Source organism: Mustelus asterias, chromosome 3 (genome assembly GCF_964213995.1).
Source record: "Mustelus asterias chromosome 3, sMusAst1.hap1.1, whole genome shotgun sequence".
NCBI classification, from domain to species: Eukaryota; Metazoa; Chordata; class Chondrichthyes; order Carcharhiniformes; family Triakidae; genus Mustelus; species Mustelus asterias.
The window spans coordinates 54,522,355-54,541,092 of record NC_135803.1 but is presented as its reverse complement, the minus strand read 5'-3'; the positions used below and the strand labels follow the sequence as shown (position 1 = coordinate 54,541,092).

The following is an 18,738-nucleotide window of genomic DNA, read 5'->3' as shown; positions in this document are numbered from 1 at the left end:
GGCCAATAGCAGCCGCTAGGTATGAGTTGCAGCCCAGGGGCTGATGATAACTGTGTTCCAGGAGTGGGGACACATCAAGAGTACAAGGGGAGGTAATTGCTGAGTACAAGGGGCGCAGCTGGGAAAGCATTGCAAAGTATAAATAGTCTGACTTCAATAGCGCATCAGTACTAGATCTACACCTCCGAGCGACCGAATTCTGGAAGATCAGGTTTGCATTTCAATTCCGAGACGACGGTACCACAGATAAACATTGCCTGGTTGATGTATTGGAGAGAATAAGGAAAGACAGGGACATATTCCTCTGAGCGGCAATGGAAGAACTTACAGCTTTTGTTTCGAAGTCTTTTGATCAAAAGGTGAAAGAAAAGAAGGATGGGATCACGTACAGAGAAGTTCTGGAGAGCGGGCCTGTGCGAGCTCGAGAGCCGAGTATGAGTGAAGGCAGCCGGGATGAAGTGATCAGCGCACAGCGTGGGGCGTCTCGATCCCCGAGCACTGAGCCAGAGATCGGGCCAGAGAGACCTCGGGACAGCGGCACTCCGAAACTAACCGATCCGGGTAAATAAGCCTCATACTCATACAGATGGTAGTTAGCGTGACTTCAGATGGCCCGCGTGGTGCTGTGTCAATGTTAGGCTGATTTATTTACGGTCATTTTCAACGGTATCAGCCCTATTATTAAATTCAAAGGATATAAGCGCATTTGGAGCAAACTGCTGAACACTGTTAATGTACTAATTTAAGTCAGTGGTTTTATATAACTCAAGTACAGTAAATCCTAGCGATAATATAGGAATGGTGTTTAATTACAGCACCACTAGTAATTTAAATCACATAGTGAAAGTTGCTCATTGATAAGGAAAGCGAAATGTGTCCGGGATAACACCGAGAGGAAAGGATGTTTACAGAAGGATTCGGTGACGCACGCAGTTCAATCAACCACAATTATTGGGCAAAACTTAATAGCTTCTTCAGGTTTTTGTTGATAAAAAGTGTGCACTTCCGCCTAGTATCAGTTTTAAATAAATATGGTTCGGAGATACGCAGAATAATGCCATGGGAGTGTTTTATTAAAGGAATATTCAAAGCCAGTTGCGATACATTGCTTTTTAAAGACGTTTAGCGATAGGTAGATGACAATGACGGAACTAATCTTGTTGGTATGTTTACACTAGACGCTGCTATACAAAGTTTTTTTTCCCTTGCTGAAATCGGAATACGATCCCAGCGCATCGTCCGGAAATGATTTAATAAACAAATCCTGTTACTTTATATCGGACGCCATTTATAAGGCCACTTATTAAGCAACACACTTCTGTTCACGATACTTTACAAACTACATGACACAGAATATTGTCGTTTTGTGGAGCCTAAAATGACCACCGAATATGCTTACAGCAATACAAACACAGTACCCACTACCCTTGCTAAGTACAACCATTCCATTAATCATTTTGTGATATTTTCTTCGGCAAATTAATTTACGATAATAAATGGGGTTCTCGTGGTTAAATAAAATGAACCAGCTCTCCTTGATACAATAAATGTCATTACATTTTAGGTGTGGACAACATTTACAAAAGCAGCATTTTTGTTTTGCTCGATTTGTTGTTCTCCTTTTATCTGACTTGGCTATAAATCGGAACAACAACAAAAACCCGACCGCTTATATCTCCCCTTCAGTATAACATGCGATGCTTTCACGCCTTAACGCTGCCAATAATGAGTGGCGCAGTTTATTTCTCATCTCCGTTTAATGTACACGTGTATTTGACAGATGTTGTTCCACTTTTTTTTTTAAAGATACTATTCATTCACACGGCCATTATAATAGCACTGGTGAGCAAGTTTGCAGAGCTTCAGGCGACAAAGCATATTAATGCTCACGTAATTGTACAGCACTTTGTAAAGATACTCTGTACTAAACATTAATACGTTGGATTTTTATTTCGTTAAAAATGCGAGCATTTCAGAAATCCGAACAAAAGGTCGTTCTGATATAAGATATTCTGGTTGAAAATGTATGGTCCTGAATAGAAAAGGTTGTAGTTAATCAATGCGCTGTATCCCAGCCTGAACTCGCTGCGTTATAGGACATGGTTTATGCATTTCGTAAAAAAGGCATGATAACCAAATCTAAAGCCCAAACATTTGGGAGCTTTAATTTGATCGGTTCCACGCTTCATAATTAATAAATGCTGCAGTCCAGCTATTCAAAGTTGGTTCTTTGTCACAATCTAACGCATGCTGTAGCATTTGATTCTTCTCAACAAATAAGCAAGCGGAATTAAAGAGAACAGATGCTGTACATTTCTAATAGTGTATTTAGAATATTTAAAATGGTTTAATTAAACATGCGTTCCCTGAATACAATGACAAATTTACTGAATCGAGTTATTTCAATAAATGGTGGGCGCATCTTTAATACTCAAAGGTGCTGGCTATTGTTATCACAATGTGGCCGACGCCACTGAACGTGGAAGTTTATCATTGCGTTAGAGTGTACCTTACGAAAATTCTGAAAGTAAAGATGAACTTGGACGATGATAGGAACACCACCGTGAAAAAAAAATCCGTTTTACTGAGTGCTGAGCTTTTAAGGGCAATGTATGCATAAAAGTATGTATAAAATTTCAATTCCCAGTATTTACATGTCTGCTTCAGACAGTGAAAGGATGGTAATAGTAAAAGCTGTAGGTACTCCAGTGACAAGTTTGCTGGAAAAGGCAAGAAGTTACATTATGCTTATAATCGGCGAAGCCTTTTCTGATTGCAATGGAGACAACTTGTTCTTTATCTTAAAACTTCCTACACCTGATAACTTTTGTATATGGTCATTTCAAATCATTCTTGCCGATTTCCGGACCTGAAAACATTCGTGTAATTATGGCGTGTAATGGTCATTTGTAGGGAGTGGAGATATTAAAGAGAGGAAAGAAGATGCCAAACCTGTAGAAGAAGAGGCGCAGACAAAAATTAAACAACGGCGAAGTCGGACTAACTTCACACTGGAGCAGCTAAATGAGCTAGAGAGATTGTTCGATGAAACCCATTATCCGGATGCATTTATGAGAGAAGAGCTGAGTCAGAGGCTGGGGCTCTCAGAAGCCAGAGTGCAAGTAAGGCAAATACACCCTATTACACACATGCACCTGGTCTATTGGAATATAGCAAAATGTATACCTCAGTCGAATTTGGTACCATAACGTCTTAATGTGCTGAGTGATCTTATTTATTTTTTTAAGCAAAGGTTGTGGGTCGCACTTCTGTTCGAAATAAATACAATACTGTACTTCTACACTTGGTTTTACGTGCAGGGGAAACAAATGAGAATATCCATACAACAGCACACAAAGAAAACGATTTATGTTTACATAATCTTCAGATGTCGACACTGTATGCCACTGCCATGAATTAAATAGCTCTGTGCCGTTAGAACTGATAATTAATTTACTGGAAGTTTCGGAGAAGTTGTGGTTGATAGGCCAGCGGCAGCTGCAGCTGCTATTGGGAAATTGCTAGCATGCGCCCTCTGTTACAGTACCATCTGCATCAAGCTGTATAGTATTCTTATGGGGGTTTCCAGCTTGTAATACGATAACGAGGTAAACTTAGCAGCAACTTGACCTGAACAAATCGACCAGCGTTCCAAACCATCAAACAGACCTGCAAAAGAAAAAGGCTGTGCAAAGAACCATTGAGGGGTAGCGGGGGGACGTTACTTTTGCGATTGCTTTGTGCACTTCGTGTTGTGGTTTCTCTGGATATAATGAAATAACATTCTTCCAACAAATTCTCATTTGACTGCTGCTCAGTGTAGATGATTTCGCATTTTTGGGTCTGAAAATGCGAGAATAAATTCAACTTTTTAAATAGTAACAATACTAACTAGCCTTTGCTACGAATATTTAAATCGTGCTATTTACTAGAAGCGCTGTATTGGGCAATGTCTATTAGATTCTAATGCAGGTCTCTGTCATTCAGAATTCATTTACATTGAGGTCTGTAAACTGCATATTTCAAGAACCATTATATATTTTCAAACAATATTGTTTAAAATGCACTATAGCAATTGTAGTCTTGTAATGATCCGCCCCTAGCAACTTTCTCTGGTACCTACCCCAGTTATAAAGAAAACAATTCTGCATAATTTTTACATTCTAATAGTCACCGCAGCTATTTTGTTCTAAAAGTCTCCCCGCTATCCTTTACAATACAATCACTTTTTGATGCAAATGATACCTACGTCCCAAGTTCAAATGCGCACGTGGAAAATCAGAAATCTGAAAATCTGTTATGGAGATTAGATTTTGATACAGAAATCACCGAAGAGCCAAACAAAGCTAACTTTAGCTGCCACATAGTCATTTTACTTTCTAGTCGGATTTATTTACTGTTTTGTAATGGGCTGATAAAATATTGGACAAGGCTCACCAGAATAAAATAGACTAATGGCTTTCAGAAGATTAAGTCTGTTTATATGCATCAGATTGCATTTATTTAAGTTATGTTAAACAAATAACCGAGTTGACGACAATACGCTCCATTGTGCATTGTATAGGACACACTGGGGTCTTAATTTAGTTCCGTTTGATCGAAGGTGAATTTGGCTTCACAATTCCGAAATGCACCAAAGTTTTCTCCGCCAGTATATGTTTCTGGGAAACTTCCACATGTGATGCTACTTGCAGATAAAATTATTTCGATATCACACATGCATAATTTAACACCAGACTTGCATCTGAGAATTGCAAAGCAGCTTAACATATTAATGCGGTATTTATTGTATGGGTTTTAATCTGTGTCCTTGACAGCATAATGTTGCCTTGCAAAAATCAACAAAGGAATAAACATTCGATAATATATATGGATATATATAGATGCATTAACCTTGAATAATGCTAATTACTGGGTATCAATACCATTTAGTATCAGGAGAACATTTTAATTTCCTTGCAGTTACGATACTTATTTTAGTCTGCTAATGAGCAGAACCTTATTGGACGGAGCTCAATGCTCAAACGGCAAAACCATTATCGCTGTCGTATTGGATGTCATAAAGTGTATCTAGTTCTTCTAGGATGGGAACCTATACTAAGAAGTGAAACGAAGCACAAAAATAATTTATCATGAACCAATACAAATTAGGAAAAATAAGATCTAATATGTTTGGGTTGTTTGCAGCATCTTTTCTCTCCACACCCCCCCCCCCCCCCCGACGAGGTTGCCAGGCATGGTGTATGTAAGAGTCAGATAATTAAAATAAACGAGGTCAATCACATTAATAATTAATAAGTCCGACGGGATATTGCATCGCATAGTTGTCAGTTTGAACAGTCGAACTCGTACATCTGAGATGCAGCTGCCAATCATTGGCATTAAATTACTTCATTTTTTGCCCATAGGTATGGTTTCAGAACAGGAGAGCAAAATGTCGAAAGCAAGAGAATCAACTTCATAAAGGTATGTTTGTTAAATTACAGACATGGCCACGGTGACACACTTAATTCTAATCACTAATACCCTGACATATACAGTTTAATGCATTGATGTAACATTTAAATACGCAATGCCTTCAACCAAGAGTGTGAGCCCACGATTAGAGGAGCACATTTTAGTTTGCATCTGAGGGCTGGTGAGGGGGCAATGGGTGGGCAGCGGTGAGAACAAAAATGTAAACGTTACAATCATTCATTATCCCTATAGAGCCTCGCATGGCTTTAAGCAGAAGCGTTGTATTTTTTCACAATTCAAGTAGCAATTTGGTCGTTGTATCCGAAGTCTCATAGAAATGGACAGCAATGTCCCTCTACCGTGAGGTGAGAACCTTTACTGGGAGCTGAACTTCCTTTTTATTCTATTGTAGGTGTACTTATTGGAACTACCAGTCAGTTCGAAGCTTGTCGAGTGGCACCGTACGTTAATGTGGGAGCCTTGAGAATGCCATTTCAACAGGCAAGTATAAATCTACCAAAGCAGATTGCCCTCTTTTTAGGTACCAAAGCAGATTGCACGCAGGAGCCGTTTATGGAGATCTAGTCGTAGAATCATGGAATTCCCACAGTTCAGAAAGAGACCATTCGGCCCATCTAGCCTGCACCAACAACAATCCCACCCAAGTTCGATCCCCGTAGCCTCACGTATTTACCCAGCTAATCCCTGACACTAAGGGGCAATTTAGCATAGCCAATCAACCTAACCTGCACATCTTTAAACTGTGGGAAGATACCGGAGCACCCGGAGGAAACCCACGCAGACTCCGGAAGAACATGTAAACCCCACAGATAGTCACCCAAAGCCTGCATTGAACCTGGGTCCCTGGCGATGTTTTAATCGTTCTAACTTTTCCACTCTCTGATTGAAATAAAGTTTGTTTTGGAAGTTAATCACCACTTGTCCTTTTTAAAAGTTATCATCTTCCTCATCTTTCAGAACAATTTTGTTCATATTATTGTTAACAACATTTTGATAATGAGCCCGTACCACTCCAAAATAAAAAGGCGAATTAATCGCCATTCAGGGGAGATGGGGATATTTTCAGTCCAGTCACCGTCTTCATTTAGCTGCAGTTGATGATCGCCAAACCACCATGCTCCGCCATTTAACCCGTGAGTGCTGCTGACGCTCCGACATGGTTCGTGTAGTTAGAAGAGTGGTTTCCATGTCAAAGTGTTTCATTAAAGGTGGTGCACCTGCGGGGTTCTTCACCCTGGTGAAAGGCTTCCCATGTCGCAGAACGACCTGCATTGACTTGTCTATTGAATTACATTTGAACAGCACTACATTTTCGAGTTGCTTTCTGTCTAAACTTTCAAGCTAGCTGATCAACTGAAACGGGAATTTTATTCCTTTACACACATTATCTTGAACACAGCTTTGTTTTTTTACTTTTTGTTTTTCATTAGCAATTTCTTCAATCTTCACTCAGTATTCCTCCTAACTGCCATCAGTTTGCTTCGATATACACAATCTTCACTTTTCTATTATATAAGGTAACAGAGAATGTTAACACGTTTTCACCCTCGCCGGCAATGCTGGGAGACCTCGCCCCCGTGACTTATTAATATTTGAACCTCGACATGTATTTGCTAGCTTCGTTAACCTTAGAGCAACACCAAGTCAACACACATGGACCTTTTTGCTTGATGTGAATCGGAAGCCAATTCAGGTTTAACCCTCCACCCGCCACTAACACAATCTGGGACCTTTCTTTGGGGCCTTACTGTTTCCTGTGACTTAAGATCATCACTTGCCCATTACGCCTGACAAATATTGATTTTATGTATATTAGTTCAACTTTGATTCACTGTGCACTTGTTTTAAATCTCTTAACTATTTTAAATTAACATCTTCAAGTAATCAAAGATTCTGACAGATTGTTTTGAAACTTCTATTAACCTCCTTTGTTCTATCCATTGTAAAATATATCCCCTTGCGATAAATTGCTGTCTGAATTGAGTATGTTATTGTATCTTTACGTGAGATCTTGTGGAGGGATAACTCAACAGATATGAATTCACTCAGCTATCCATTCTCTGAGTTGGGAATCGAGTATAATCAGGGGCCTCAAAGTGGTTGGGGTATCAGTCCCAATAATCAAAGGCTTTTTCCCCCTCAGTAAATTACAGAACACTTCGCCAAATAGTGCAACATTCAGGTTTATCTTCTCGCCCTTCCCCCGTTTAAAATCGATGTTTCCCAAATGCTTTTCAAATATTTTATTCACTTTCAGCGAACTTCCACAAAGCTCTTCCTTAGTCATGGGTATGGGAGGGCAATGTGGTGTTTAAAGTGATACAGAAGCTGACACACTTTGCAGACACTGTTCCATTTTACAAATTATTTTTGGTTAGAACTATCTGCATAGTGAGACGCCCTTGTTTTTTACATCCCTGAGAACATTCTGTTACTCAATGGCCTCTTTACCGCTTTAAAAATAATTCCTAGGGAGCAATGGGATATAACTACTGCGTATTGAGAAGACATTTTTTCCCACAACTTACGAGTCCATTATACTGTCCACTCGATGACAACGTTCGACTGGTAAGAACCGCTGATGAAAGGAAAATGCTTTATTTATTCAGTTAGATGAGGGTTGGCGTGAATCTCGTAACCACTTGACTGTCTCATTCAAAACCCCAGGAACCACAGTTTTAAACGTCTTATTTTAGACATCGTGTTTTCACACCTTCAAAGGAATAGGAATGCATTAATCCGATAGCCCCGGGATTGTGTGCTGCATTTGCAGTACTCTTTACCTCTCCACCCCCGGCTAGATTCAGCATTCAAACAAGAGTGAAAGGCAATGGACCATCTCTATTTAACCCTTTCATTTCCTCCTTTGATTTGATTGATTATTGTCACATGTATTGGTATACAGTGAAAAATAGTTTACAGTGGACTGTACAAAGCATACCGTTCATGGAGTGCATAGGGGAAAAGGATAGGAGAGGGTGCTGAATGTATATAGAGCATTGTGAGAGAATTTATAAGAGTCAGAGTAGAGTTTTAAAAGCATAGAACGAGAGTAAAAGATAGAATTGCGTTTGCTGGGGACTCCTCGCAAGAAGACCGCTTCATTTAATATTGTCACATGTATTGAGATACAGTGAAAAGTATTGTTTCATGCGCTCTATGCAGACAAAAGTATACCGTTCATTGAGTACGTAGGGGAGAAGGAAATAAGATGGTGCAGAATGTAGTGTTACAGTCATATTTAGGGTGTAGAGAAAGGTAGGTCCAGTCAAGAAAAAGCATGGTCTATTGATCAATGTACCAACACCTTTCAATTAGGTCCTCGCCTTTTAATGATGAGACATTTGTTGGCACTGCCCTTTATACGAAAAGATGTTTGTAATCGTTTTCTCTCTCCTTATTCTGTTTCAGGAGAATCATTGCAACATGACACCCCTGTCCTTCCAGGTCCAGGCGCAGCTGCAATTGGACAGCGTGGCGCACGCGCATCACCACCTCCACCCACACCTGGCTGCACATGCGCCCTACATGATGTTCCCGCCACCGCCCTTTGGTTTGCCCCTGGCCACCTTGGCAGAATCCGCCACTGTGGTGGCAGCCGCAGCAGCAGCCAAAACCACCAGTAAAAACTCCAGCATTGCAGACTTGAGACTTAAAGCGAAAAAACACGCCGCAGCATTAGGCCTGTGATCTGAACGGTGGTTCCAAATACACAGATCTTAAAACAAAAAATAACCCCTCCGAGGGAGGAAGGACGTGCAGCTGGAATAAGTTCAGAAGTGAGCTTTCTGCAAATTCATTTTAAACACAACTTTTCCTTGATGCACACGGGGGCTGGTCTCCTAAAGCAAAATGAAAATTCCTTTTGCTTCCCATAAACCATTGGAGTAATTATTCAGAGGGGGAAGATGGATTTCAAATCTGCGAGGGAATCGTTTATGAGAGTCAAGAGTGAACGAGCAAATGAAATACGAAGAATGACACTTGCATGTATATTTATACTATTTTCAATGATACTTATGTCCTTTGAGTCAGAATTGCACTTGGTGGAACACATCATTGCTTATGCAAGTGTGGAGAGGAAAATAGTTTCAAAGGTTTTCATTTTAAAATTTTCATAAGTACTATTTTCTTCTCCTTTCAATAACAGAAATAATGGATAATTATACCTATTCTACCTAGATGTCCATTTGTTTTAGAATAAAAAGATATAAATTATGTATTCTACATTCTTACCGTACTAAACTCTTGTGGTTTAAACCCTACGATAAGGTACGGCCCTCCTGTAAAAAAAAATGTTGATACACGAACAAAGTTTATTTTGGTTAAAATTGTGTATGACTGATAGGTTGTCAGTATTTAATTTTTATTTCCTAGAAGTGTGTTTATTCATAAATATTTCTCTTGTGCTGTTGTGGGAATTTATTTCACATAGATGTTTATGGGATATGTTTCTATGAGGTGTTGGTTTCATTGAAACCTTAATTCAATCAATGAAGATCAGAATTTGAAGAGCTCACTGTACAGGGATATTACTCAGAGTAATACCGCCTTTCCCCGCCGTCATGGTAGACCTTGGAAGCAAAGATGTTTTGCAGTTCGTAGATGCTGCACCATTCTAGGATTATTTATAATAAACGAACAGACTATTTGTACAAGTGTTCAACAATGACTCTAAACGTGAAACAAAACCTTCGCTGTTGTACAGTTCTATGGTTTAATGTCAATGCAATTAATTTGAAAGAAATTGATTAACGAAAATCAGCTGATATCGATCCGATGTTGCATCTATTGCAACAAGTGCCAAGGCAGAGTGAAATGATTTTATATATTTAATTAAAATATGTTGAAGTCATCATCGTTTTTCTTTTCTACCTTCCTGAACACTGCTTTCAAATTTGGGATTTGTATTGTTGAATTTTGCACACGGTTTCTGGGTTCGAGAATCACAACCTGAGCTCACTCTTTTAACTGATGTTATTCTCGTTTACCTTACTATAATGGGTCATTTTGTTTAATTGCTATTTTTAGACATAAAAGGCAAGAAAAAGCTGCAACTTTGATGCGGGCAAACAGATTTCTGTGGTCAAAGGTTTCTGTGGTTTTAAACGCACCGGAGTATATATCAGAACATTCTGATCAACATCTGCTAATGATGTGATAATATTTACAGCCCCTTATTGGTTCTACTTCTCCAGTTTGAAAATACTTAAAGATAAGTACATGGAACAACCAAAAAAAGACAAATTAAATAATCTAGAATTGTGCAAAGTGTCACCCGTGCACAACACAACAAAAGATTTGGGAAGGATGGGCAAAGAGTAGTGGGGGGAACCTAGTATGCATTTAACATGTTGGCTGGGCTGACTTGGGCGCATTTAACAACTTGCAATTATAAACTTTTACAATGACAATTACTTTTTTAAAAGAAACCCCGAGAATGTAATTCCTAATGCGGGGTAAGCATGTATGTTTTAAATCTAGAACTGAATTAGTTTTATAAATTTGACACGTGTGTTTCGAAAAATCCGCTGTGAACAAAAGGTGGTGCACAGAGAGCCGAACTGGCATTCTAACGGTCACACGTCCCTGCTATTTCATCTTGAAAAATAAACACGTCCATTGAAGTATAAACTGTGCAAGTTCAGATCTTCCAACCTCAGCTCTCTTGGTGTCAAATGTAGCATTAGAGGCCTATGTGTTAACTTCATTTGGCTGGAGAGCGCGGATGTGCACACGGGCCATACCTGGAAGGTGAGAGGAGCTGCCTCATCACTCGGGAACCTGGCAGGTGCGTAGTCCAGAAGGGACAGGTACAGGTGTTAAGAAGCTGCATTCCCAACACAGCACATTCCTCAACTCAATTTCGAGCCGTGTGCCAGTGACATTTTATCTCACGCTGTTTCTGGTTTACATACGTGATTTTTTTTTCACGGCCTTTCTCATGTGGCTGGAGAGAGGACGGTCTGATTCAGATCATGAGGCCAAGAAGCTCTTTCGCAGGCAGAAAGCTGGCCGGCTCCATGCAAGCTTTGGGCTCCAGAGGCCTTGCGGGGAGGAAGCAGCGACAGCTGGAGACGCACAGCGACCCAAAGGCCACTGAGCTGCCCGCAGGAGGAGAGGCTGGTAAGAAATCCTGCCACAACTTTTAGCTCGCTCTGTTCGTCTTTTCCCAGCTTTACACACTCCTTTGTTCAGATCCACAGCCCATTCAAGTTTGTTGGAACATTTTGTTTTGGAAGTTGCCATGACGCCGAGTTGGCTGTCAAATTCCCTGGCCCCGTGTGGGTCGATTTCAAACTCGTTGAAATCGGCGTTCACGGGGCAGTGATGGTCTGGAAGTGAGATCGGCGGATTTGTCGTCTGGTTAACGCCGATTTTCCGCCTCTGTGGGCCCTGCCCGACTCAGGCGATTGGGTTGCCAACCCTTCAGGATTGGCCTGGAGTCTCCAGGAATTGCAGATTAATCTTCTGTTGTGTGCAATGCTGGAGAAAAATCATCGGGAGATTAAAAATATTGTGTATTTTCATTTTTTCTTCAATAGATATAAACATGTTGAAAATCGGGGGGTGGGGGGGGGGGGGGGTGCGGGGTACTACCTGGTTGACAGTCCAGCATCATCCAATTGGGGGTTGACTTTCTTTTCCTTTCCAATTGGCTAGGAAGGCAATGGTCACAAGGATGGATATATTGACCCACCAATGGCTGGAGCTGGGTAAAGTCATGCAATGAAACCTCCAGGAATGCATTTAATCTCAGTTGCAACCTGAGGTAGCTCCGTTAAGATGTAATGCACCTCTTAGCATTCAAGATAGTCCTGAATTTGGAATAGTTACTTTTTAAACACCTCAATCTGTGTAGATGGGTATCCTTGGCAAGGTCAGAATTTCTTGCCCTCAGCTAGTTGCCCTGAGCAACTGTAGTTGGTTGCATTGAACCAATGGAATCTGTTTAATGGAGATGTTCCCATGCTGTGCTTGGCCATGAGTTCCAGGATTTTGTTCTAGGAATAATGACATATGTCCAGGTCGTGACTTGCCCCTTCTGTGGCCTTGTGGAGTCCGTGGACCATGTCTATGTTTTGTGTCTTAGGTTGCACTCCCTTTTATGTTTTCCTCAAAAACCTTTTATTGATGTTTTGTTTGCACTTCAGTCCCACGCTCCTGATCTATGGACACCTGGTGCGGAGAGGGGGGGGTCAGGATGGCAACCTCCTCGTGAACCTGCTCCTGGGCCTGGCGAAATGCGCCATTTACAGGTCCAGGCAGCGGGCGATCGAGGGGGCCGTCCATCCTGACTGTCTGCCCCTCTACCGTGGCTACGTTCGCGGCCAGGTGTCCCTGGAGAGGGAGCATGCGGTGTCCACGGGCACGGTTGACGCCTTCTGCGCCTGTTGGGCACCGCAGGGGTTGGGTGCGTTATTGACCCTGACAATCACATTTTAATTTGATGTTTTTAAGTTTCCTTTCTACTTTGATTTCTGTTCGGGCCGTTCCCCCCTCCTTTTGGGGAGCTGCCCCTTTTGCTTTGTCCTGACTTAATCTGAGTTTGTTTATTTGGTTTGACCTAAAAAGAGGCCAGGTCGTGACTTGCCCCTTCTGTGGCCTTGTGGAGTCTGTGGACCATGTCTATGTTTTGTGTCTTAGGTTGCACTCCCTTTATGTTTTTCTCAAAAACCTTTTATTGATGTTTTGTTTGCACTTCAGTCCCACACTCCTGATCTATGGACAACTGGTGCGGAGAGGGGAGGGTCGGAATGGCAACCTCCTCGTGAACCTGCTCCTGGGCCTGGCGAAATGCGCCATTTACAGGTCCAGGCAGCGGGCGATCGAGGGGGCCGTCCATCCTGACTGTCTGCCCCTCTACTGCGGCTACGTTCGCGGCCAGGTGTCCCTGGAGAGGGAGCATGCGGTGTCCACAGGCATGGTTGACGCTTTCCACACCCGTTGGGCACCGCAGGGGTTGGGGTGCGTTATCGACCCTAATAATCGCATTATGATTTGATGTTTTTAAGTTTCCTTTGTACTTTGGTTTTTGTTCGGGCTGTTCCCCCTCCTTTTGGGGAGCTTCCCCTTTTACTTTGTCCTGACTTAATTTGAGTTTGTTTATTTGGTTTGACCTTAAAAGAGGCCAGGTCGTGATGGTCTGTGACTTGAAAAGGAACATGGTTGTGATGGAGTCTTCATGTATACATGGTTCATGTCCTTCAAGTTGATGAAGGTTGCAGGTTTGGGACATGCTGCTGAAGATGCCATGATGGGAATGAATATTTAGCCAGTGAATGAAGAGCATCATGCTGACTACCTTATACTGGATTCTTCATTGCTTCTTCATTGAAGTGATGGCTGCATCCATCCAAACAAGTTGTGCATCTTCCATCACACCCCTTCCTCGTCACTTTATGGCGGTGGAGAGGCTTTGTGGAATTAATGGTGTGCTGCTTGGCGAAGAGTACACAGCCTCTGTCTTGCTTTACTGGCTATGATAATTATGTGGCTGATATAATTGTGTTTCTGATTAATTGTGATTCTGAGGATGTTGATAGTGGAAAACTCAGCAATGGTAATAACATTGAATACCACATGAAGGTGGTTGTGGACTATTGTTTGGAAGCGGTTATTGCCTGACAGTTGAACATAGAAATGGTATTTGCCATTAATTATCTCAAACTGCTTGTTGCTTGGGTCCATCTGCATTTAGATGTGGACTGCTTAATTATCCGAGGAACTGTACCTTGACTTCAATATTGAGAGTCACCAGTCAATTTCTATATGATGGAGAAAACATAGCATCTGTAGGTTGTTGGCTCTAATACTCTTCCAGAGGAACTCCTGGTGACATTCCCTGGGGTGGGTGGGGGTTATGGTGAAATGACTGGCCTCCAACACTTACAACTATCTTCCTTAATGCCAGGTTTGACTCCAGTCACTGGAGAGTTTCCAAATGATCACCCATTGACTTCATTTGTACTTAAATCCATGGAGTCACAGTCAGCCAAATGCTGCCTAATGATAAGGATAGTCACTTTCTTCTCACCTCTCACATATAATTTGTGTTTATGTTGATTAAGACTGTATTGAGGTCTGGAATCAAGTGGCACTGGCTGAACCCAAACTGGTAAGCAAGTTATTAACGAATGCCACTTGGTGCTGACTCCTCCCTTCACTTTGATGATTGGCTGTCGGCTGATATAGCTATAATTGGCAGGGGTGCATTTGTCCTGTTTCTTGTGGACAGGGCATAGCTAGACAACATTCTTCATTGTCTGTAGTTGCCAGCAATGCAACTGTCCTAGAATAGCTCGGCTAGGAGCACAGTTAGTTCTGGAGTACCAGCCTTTAGTACTGCAGTTGGAATGTCATTGGGCCAAATACTTTGCTGTGTCAGCTGTTCCTTGATATTAGCTGCAGTGACTCAAATTGGCTAAAGCTTGGATTTGATGATGAGGAATGCCTTAGAAGGAAGATTAAAAAATCACCTATTTGCCCATTTTTGCCTCAGACTGATAAATTAATTAAAAGATTGTGACTTGTATAATGACCACCTTTTTTATTTGCAAGGTTTGTAAAATAATATTGTTTAGACTTGTTTGTGATGTTATGATTGGCAGCACAATTTTCAGAGGAGCAAATAGATGACTGGTAGGGTTGTGTGGTAGGTAATTTGGTGACAAACTATTTTGAGATCTGTTGAACCCCAAATGAGATATTCGGGGAATGTAAAATTGAATCTTGACAGGCCTGCAAAAAAGATGACAGTAGATCAGTCACATGACCTGCACCAAATGTGGATGAGATGAATTTTAACCTAAAGCACTTGGTGGCAAACTGATAAGATCAGAGCCATACATGACCCTGCCCAATTTTAATATGGGTGGGGTGCAGCCCTAACAGTTTCTTGCTAGATGGTTAATGTTCCATCCCACTGCCCAATGGTGTTTAATAGCATGTTGTAGCATCATTGTACCTTAACTCTTTTGCAAATGCTAAGGGGTATTGATTGATTTGTTAATGGGCGACATCTTTCCAACAAAGTGTGATCATGTGAGTGCAATGACGCAGTTTGCTTTCTATTTGCATTATATATTCAGAATTTTACATTGATCGTGAAATATTTGACTTGAACAATTGAAAAATTGGATTTACCATAAGTTGTGTAAGAAAGTATTTTACAACATTTTAACTCAGTTGCTATCTGTATTTTATCAGACATTGTGGGGTGAATTTCAGTTGCCCATAGAGGTGAGGTTGATTGTCGGTGCACATTGAAAACTATGCACTCAGATGATATGTCAGTCTCCTGATGCATCTGGGAAACATTGAGACTTTTAAAGGGGGGGAGTTGGGGGGGGGGGGGGGGGGGGGGGGTGGAGGGAAGAGAGAGAGAGAAACCAGAAACCTGCATGCTTCTTATTTATTTGCTGTTAATTTGTTCGCAGGCTGAAAATCTGATTCTGTCCCTTTACAAAGTTAAAATGAAGAGTGAACAGTCTGGGGTACCTGAGTGCACAGTGGGGAGCCATGATTCATAGTAGCTGCTGGGCTAATGATAAACGCTATACAAAAGGCACAGTTGAACTCGGGTGCTCATGTAGTGGCACAAAGTTGCCTTCACTTGAGCAGTTCCGCCTGAGTACCTGAAGAGTGTATGTTTGGACACTTGGCTGGACTATGAGGCTGCTGTCCTCTCCGCTCTTGCCTACTCCATTAAACAGATGTATGAAATCAATACAAGAAAGACAACATTTTAATTACTGAGGTCTCTGGAAAAAAATGTATAGAATGGAATAGCTTTTTATTATGCCATTTGCTAAAGAGGTTACTTTCTAAATAAGAACAGAAAATGCTGGAAATACTCAGCAAGCCAGGTAGCATCTGTAAAGAGAGTTGGAATTTTAGATTACTGAGTTTTCATCAGAATAACTTCCCAATTTATTTTTACTTTGGATCCATTAATGTGTTTGCAATGTTTTTCTTTCTGGGTGGGGATGATGTGAATTCTGTGAACCAGGACTGTATTTTAAGGGAGATATACTTACAAAACTTATTTAAAATGATTACTGTCTCACTATATGGTTGCCACAAAATTTAAATCATCTTAAAGAGCATTGGCAAGTTATTAATGTTGTTCCATGAATTGCCACCCCGAGGCATCCCATATCGGTATAGGATAACACCCTTACGAGTGTTCCCTCCAAAATGGAGCTTTTGATTACTGCAAACCACCCCATCTACTGGACGAGATCAAAACTGGTAACCATCCTTGAGGGCATATTCATGTTAAGCATGACTCTTGTTTCTCCACTGTATTCAGTTTTTAGTTGCAAATTGATTTTCTTCCCAAACCATAGCAAATATTTGTACAAATCAGATTAATGATTTATAAACAATGGTTATCAAATAAAGGCTGATATCCTCTATTTATAAAAAATAATTATATTTTGGGAACTTCATCCTGTTGATATCTGGGGTTTTAGCTGCTGCTTTACATCGGCTTCCTTTTTTAAATCCACTCTTCAAATATCAGTATTTGTGGAGAGTTCATTGGTCTATCTAGCATGTGGGTACAGAATCTCACCTGCAATTGGTTCTAATAACCTCTTGTGATGTGACTCAATGCCAGTCTGATCCTATAGCCAGTGTCACTGGACTATGTCACAGAATGCCAAACAGACCCAATACCATGCCACCCTGTAAAATCCCTGCTTTCTATTCAATACCATCCCAACCTGATCACTTATTACTTTCTCTTCCTTTCAGCATCTGCAGAACAAACAGAAGCCCCACATATCTGCATTTACCTTTGAAGAAGACACTAACACTCATGCTCTCTCTCTGAAGACCTAGACAGCACACGACACCAAGACAAAAAGTAAAATTAGGAGTGACCTCTGGATTTGGTTAGTGGTCAGGGGCAGAAGGGTGTGACTGCGAGTGAGGCAGATTAGGGGACACAGAAGGCAGGAGTGCAGAAATCTCAGTCTTTCCATTGTCCAATAGGTTTGAGGTTCTCTCAGCTTCTTTAGATGAGAGTGGATCTGAAGGGTGGATGAGCAAACTGACCAATGCACTGTGGTACAGGAAAACATTTAAGTAGGGGAATATTCAAGTGGGAGGAGCAGAAAGGAATGTAATGGGTAGTAGGGGACAATATATTCGGAGGGTGGTGGGGGGAGGGATTGACACTCTTCTCTGCAGTAAAGAATGAGAATCCAGGAGGCTGTGTTGTCTGCCCATGATGTGGAGATGCGGGTGTTGGATTGGAGTAAACACAGGAAGAAGTCTAACAACACCAGGTTAAAGTCCAACAGGTTTATTTGGTACCAAATTTTTGCTACCAAATAAACCTGTTGGACTTTAACCTGGTGTTGTTAGACTTCTTATTGTCTGCCCATTGCCAGGGTTTGGGACATCTGCTCAGGGCTGGAGAGAAATGTACAGTGAGAGGGGAAGGATCCAGTGATTGTTGTCCATGTAGTTACCAATGACATAGGTAGAACTAGGAAAGCAGTTCTGCATAGAGAATATGAGAAGCTAAACACTAAAAGCAACTCAACATTCTGGGATACAGAATCTTCAGGCAAGACAGGGGAGGAGGTAAAAGAGGAGGAGGCATTGCATTATTAGTTAATGAGTCATTTACTGTAGTAAGGAGAGATGATATTTTGGAGGGAGCATCAAATTAAGTTTTGAGGGTAGAGCTTCAGAATAAAACAGGGGCAGCCACATTGTTAGGTGTTTATTATAGACCCCCTGATAGTCAGAGAGAAATTGAGGAGCAAATATGTGCTCAGTTTGTGGAAGTGTGTAAAAACAATAACAATAGGGTTATTATATTAGGTGATTTCAACTTTTCCAACATTAACTGGGATATACATAGTATTAAGGGCTTAGATGGAGTAGATTTCTTGAAATGTGTACAGGAGAACTTTTTAAATCAATATGTGGAGGGTCCAATAAGGGAGGGAGTTGTGCTGGACCTGATTCTGGAGAATGAAGCCGGACAGGTGGATGAGGTGGTGTTGGGGGAGCATTTTAGTGAAAGCAATTACAACATGGTACAATTCAAGCTTGTAACGGACAAGGAAATAGACAAAAACAAGTTTTGGATTGGGGAGAGTGGATTTTAGTAAAATAAGTCAGGTCTGGCCAAAGTAGACTGGAAATAGCTACTAATGGCAAAGTCTACAGAGGAGCGGGGTGGGTTGGGGGGCGGGGGGGGGGGCATTCAAAAAAGAAATGGGGAGGGTGCATGCACAG

The 18,738-nt window shown here is 41.3% G+C and overlaps 1 protein-coding gene across 3 annotated transcripts; it reads left to right on the top strand.

Annotated features, from left to right (window-relative positions):
• Positions 1-314: 314 nt before the first annotated feature.
• On the top strand, positions 315-9,168 carry shox2 (shox homeobox 2). Of its 3 annotated transcripts, none has more exons than XM_078202544.1 (5): positions 315-561; positions 2,923-3,122; positions 5,409-5,466; positions 5,870-5,958; positions 8,926-9,168. In XM_078202544.1, exons 1-5 carry the CDS (start codon positions 315-317, stop codon positions 9,166-9,168), a joined length of 837 nt encoding a protein of 278 aa, XP_078058670.1. The 3 variants fall into 3 exon arrangements, with proteins under 3 accessions (XP_078058670.1, XP_078058662.1, XP_078058654.1); XM_078202536.1 differs by having other exon boundaries at positions 8,890-9,168; XM_078202528.1 differs by having other exon boundaries at positions 2,914-3,122; positions 8,890-9,168.
• Positions 9,169-18,738: the final 9,570 nt, after the last annotated feature.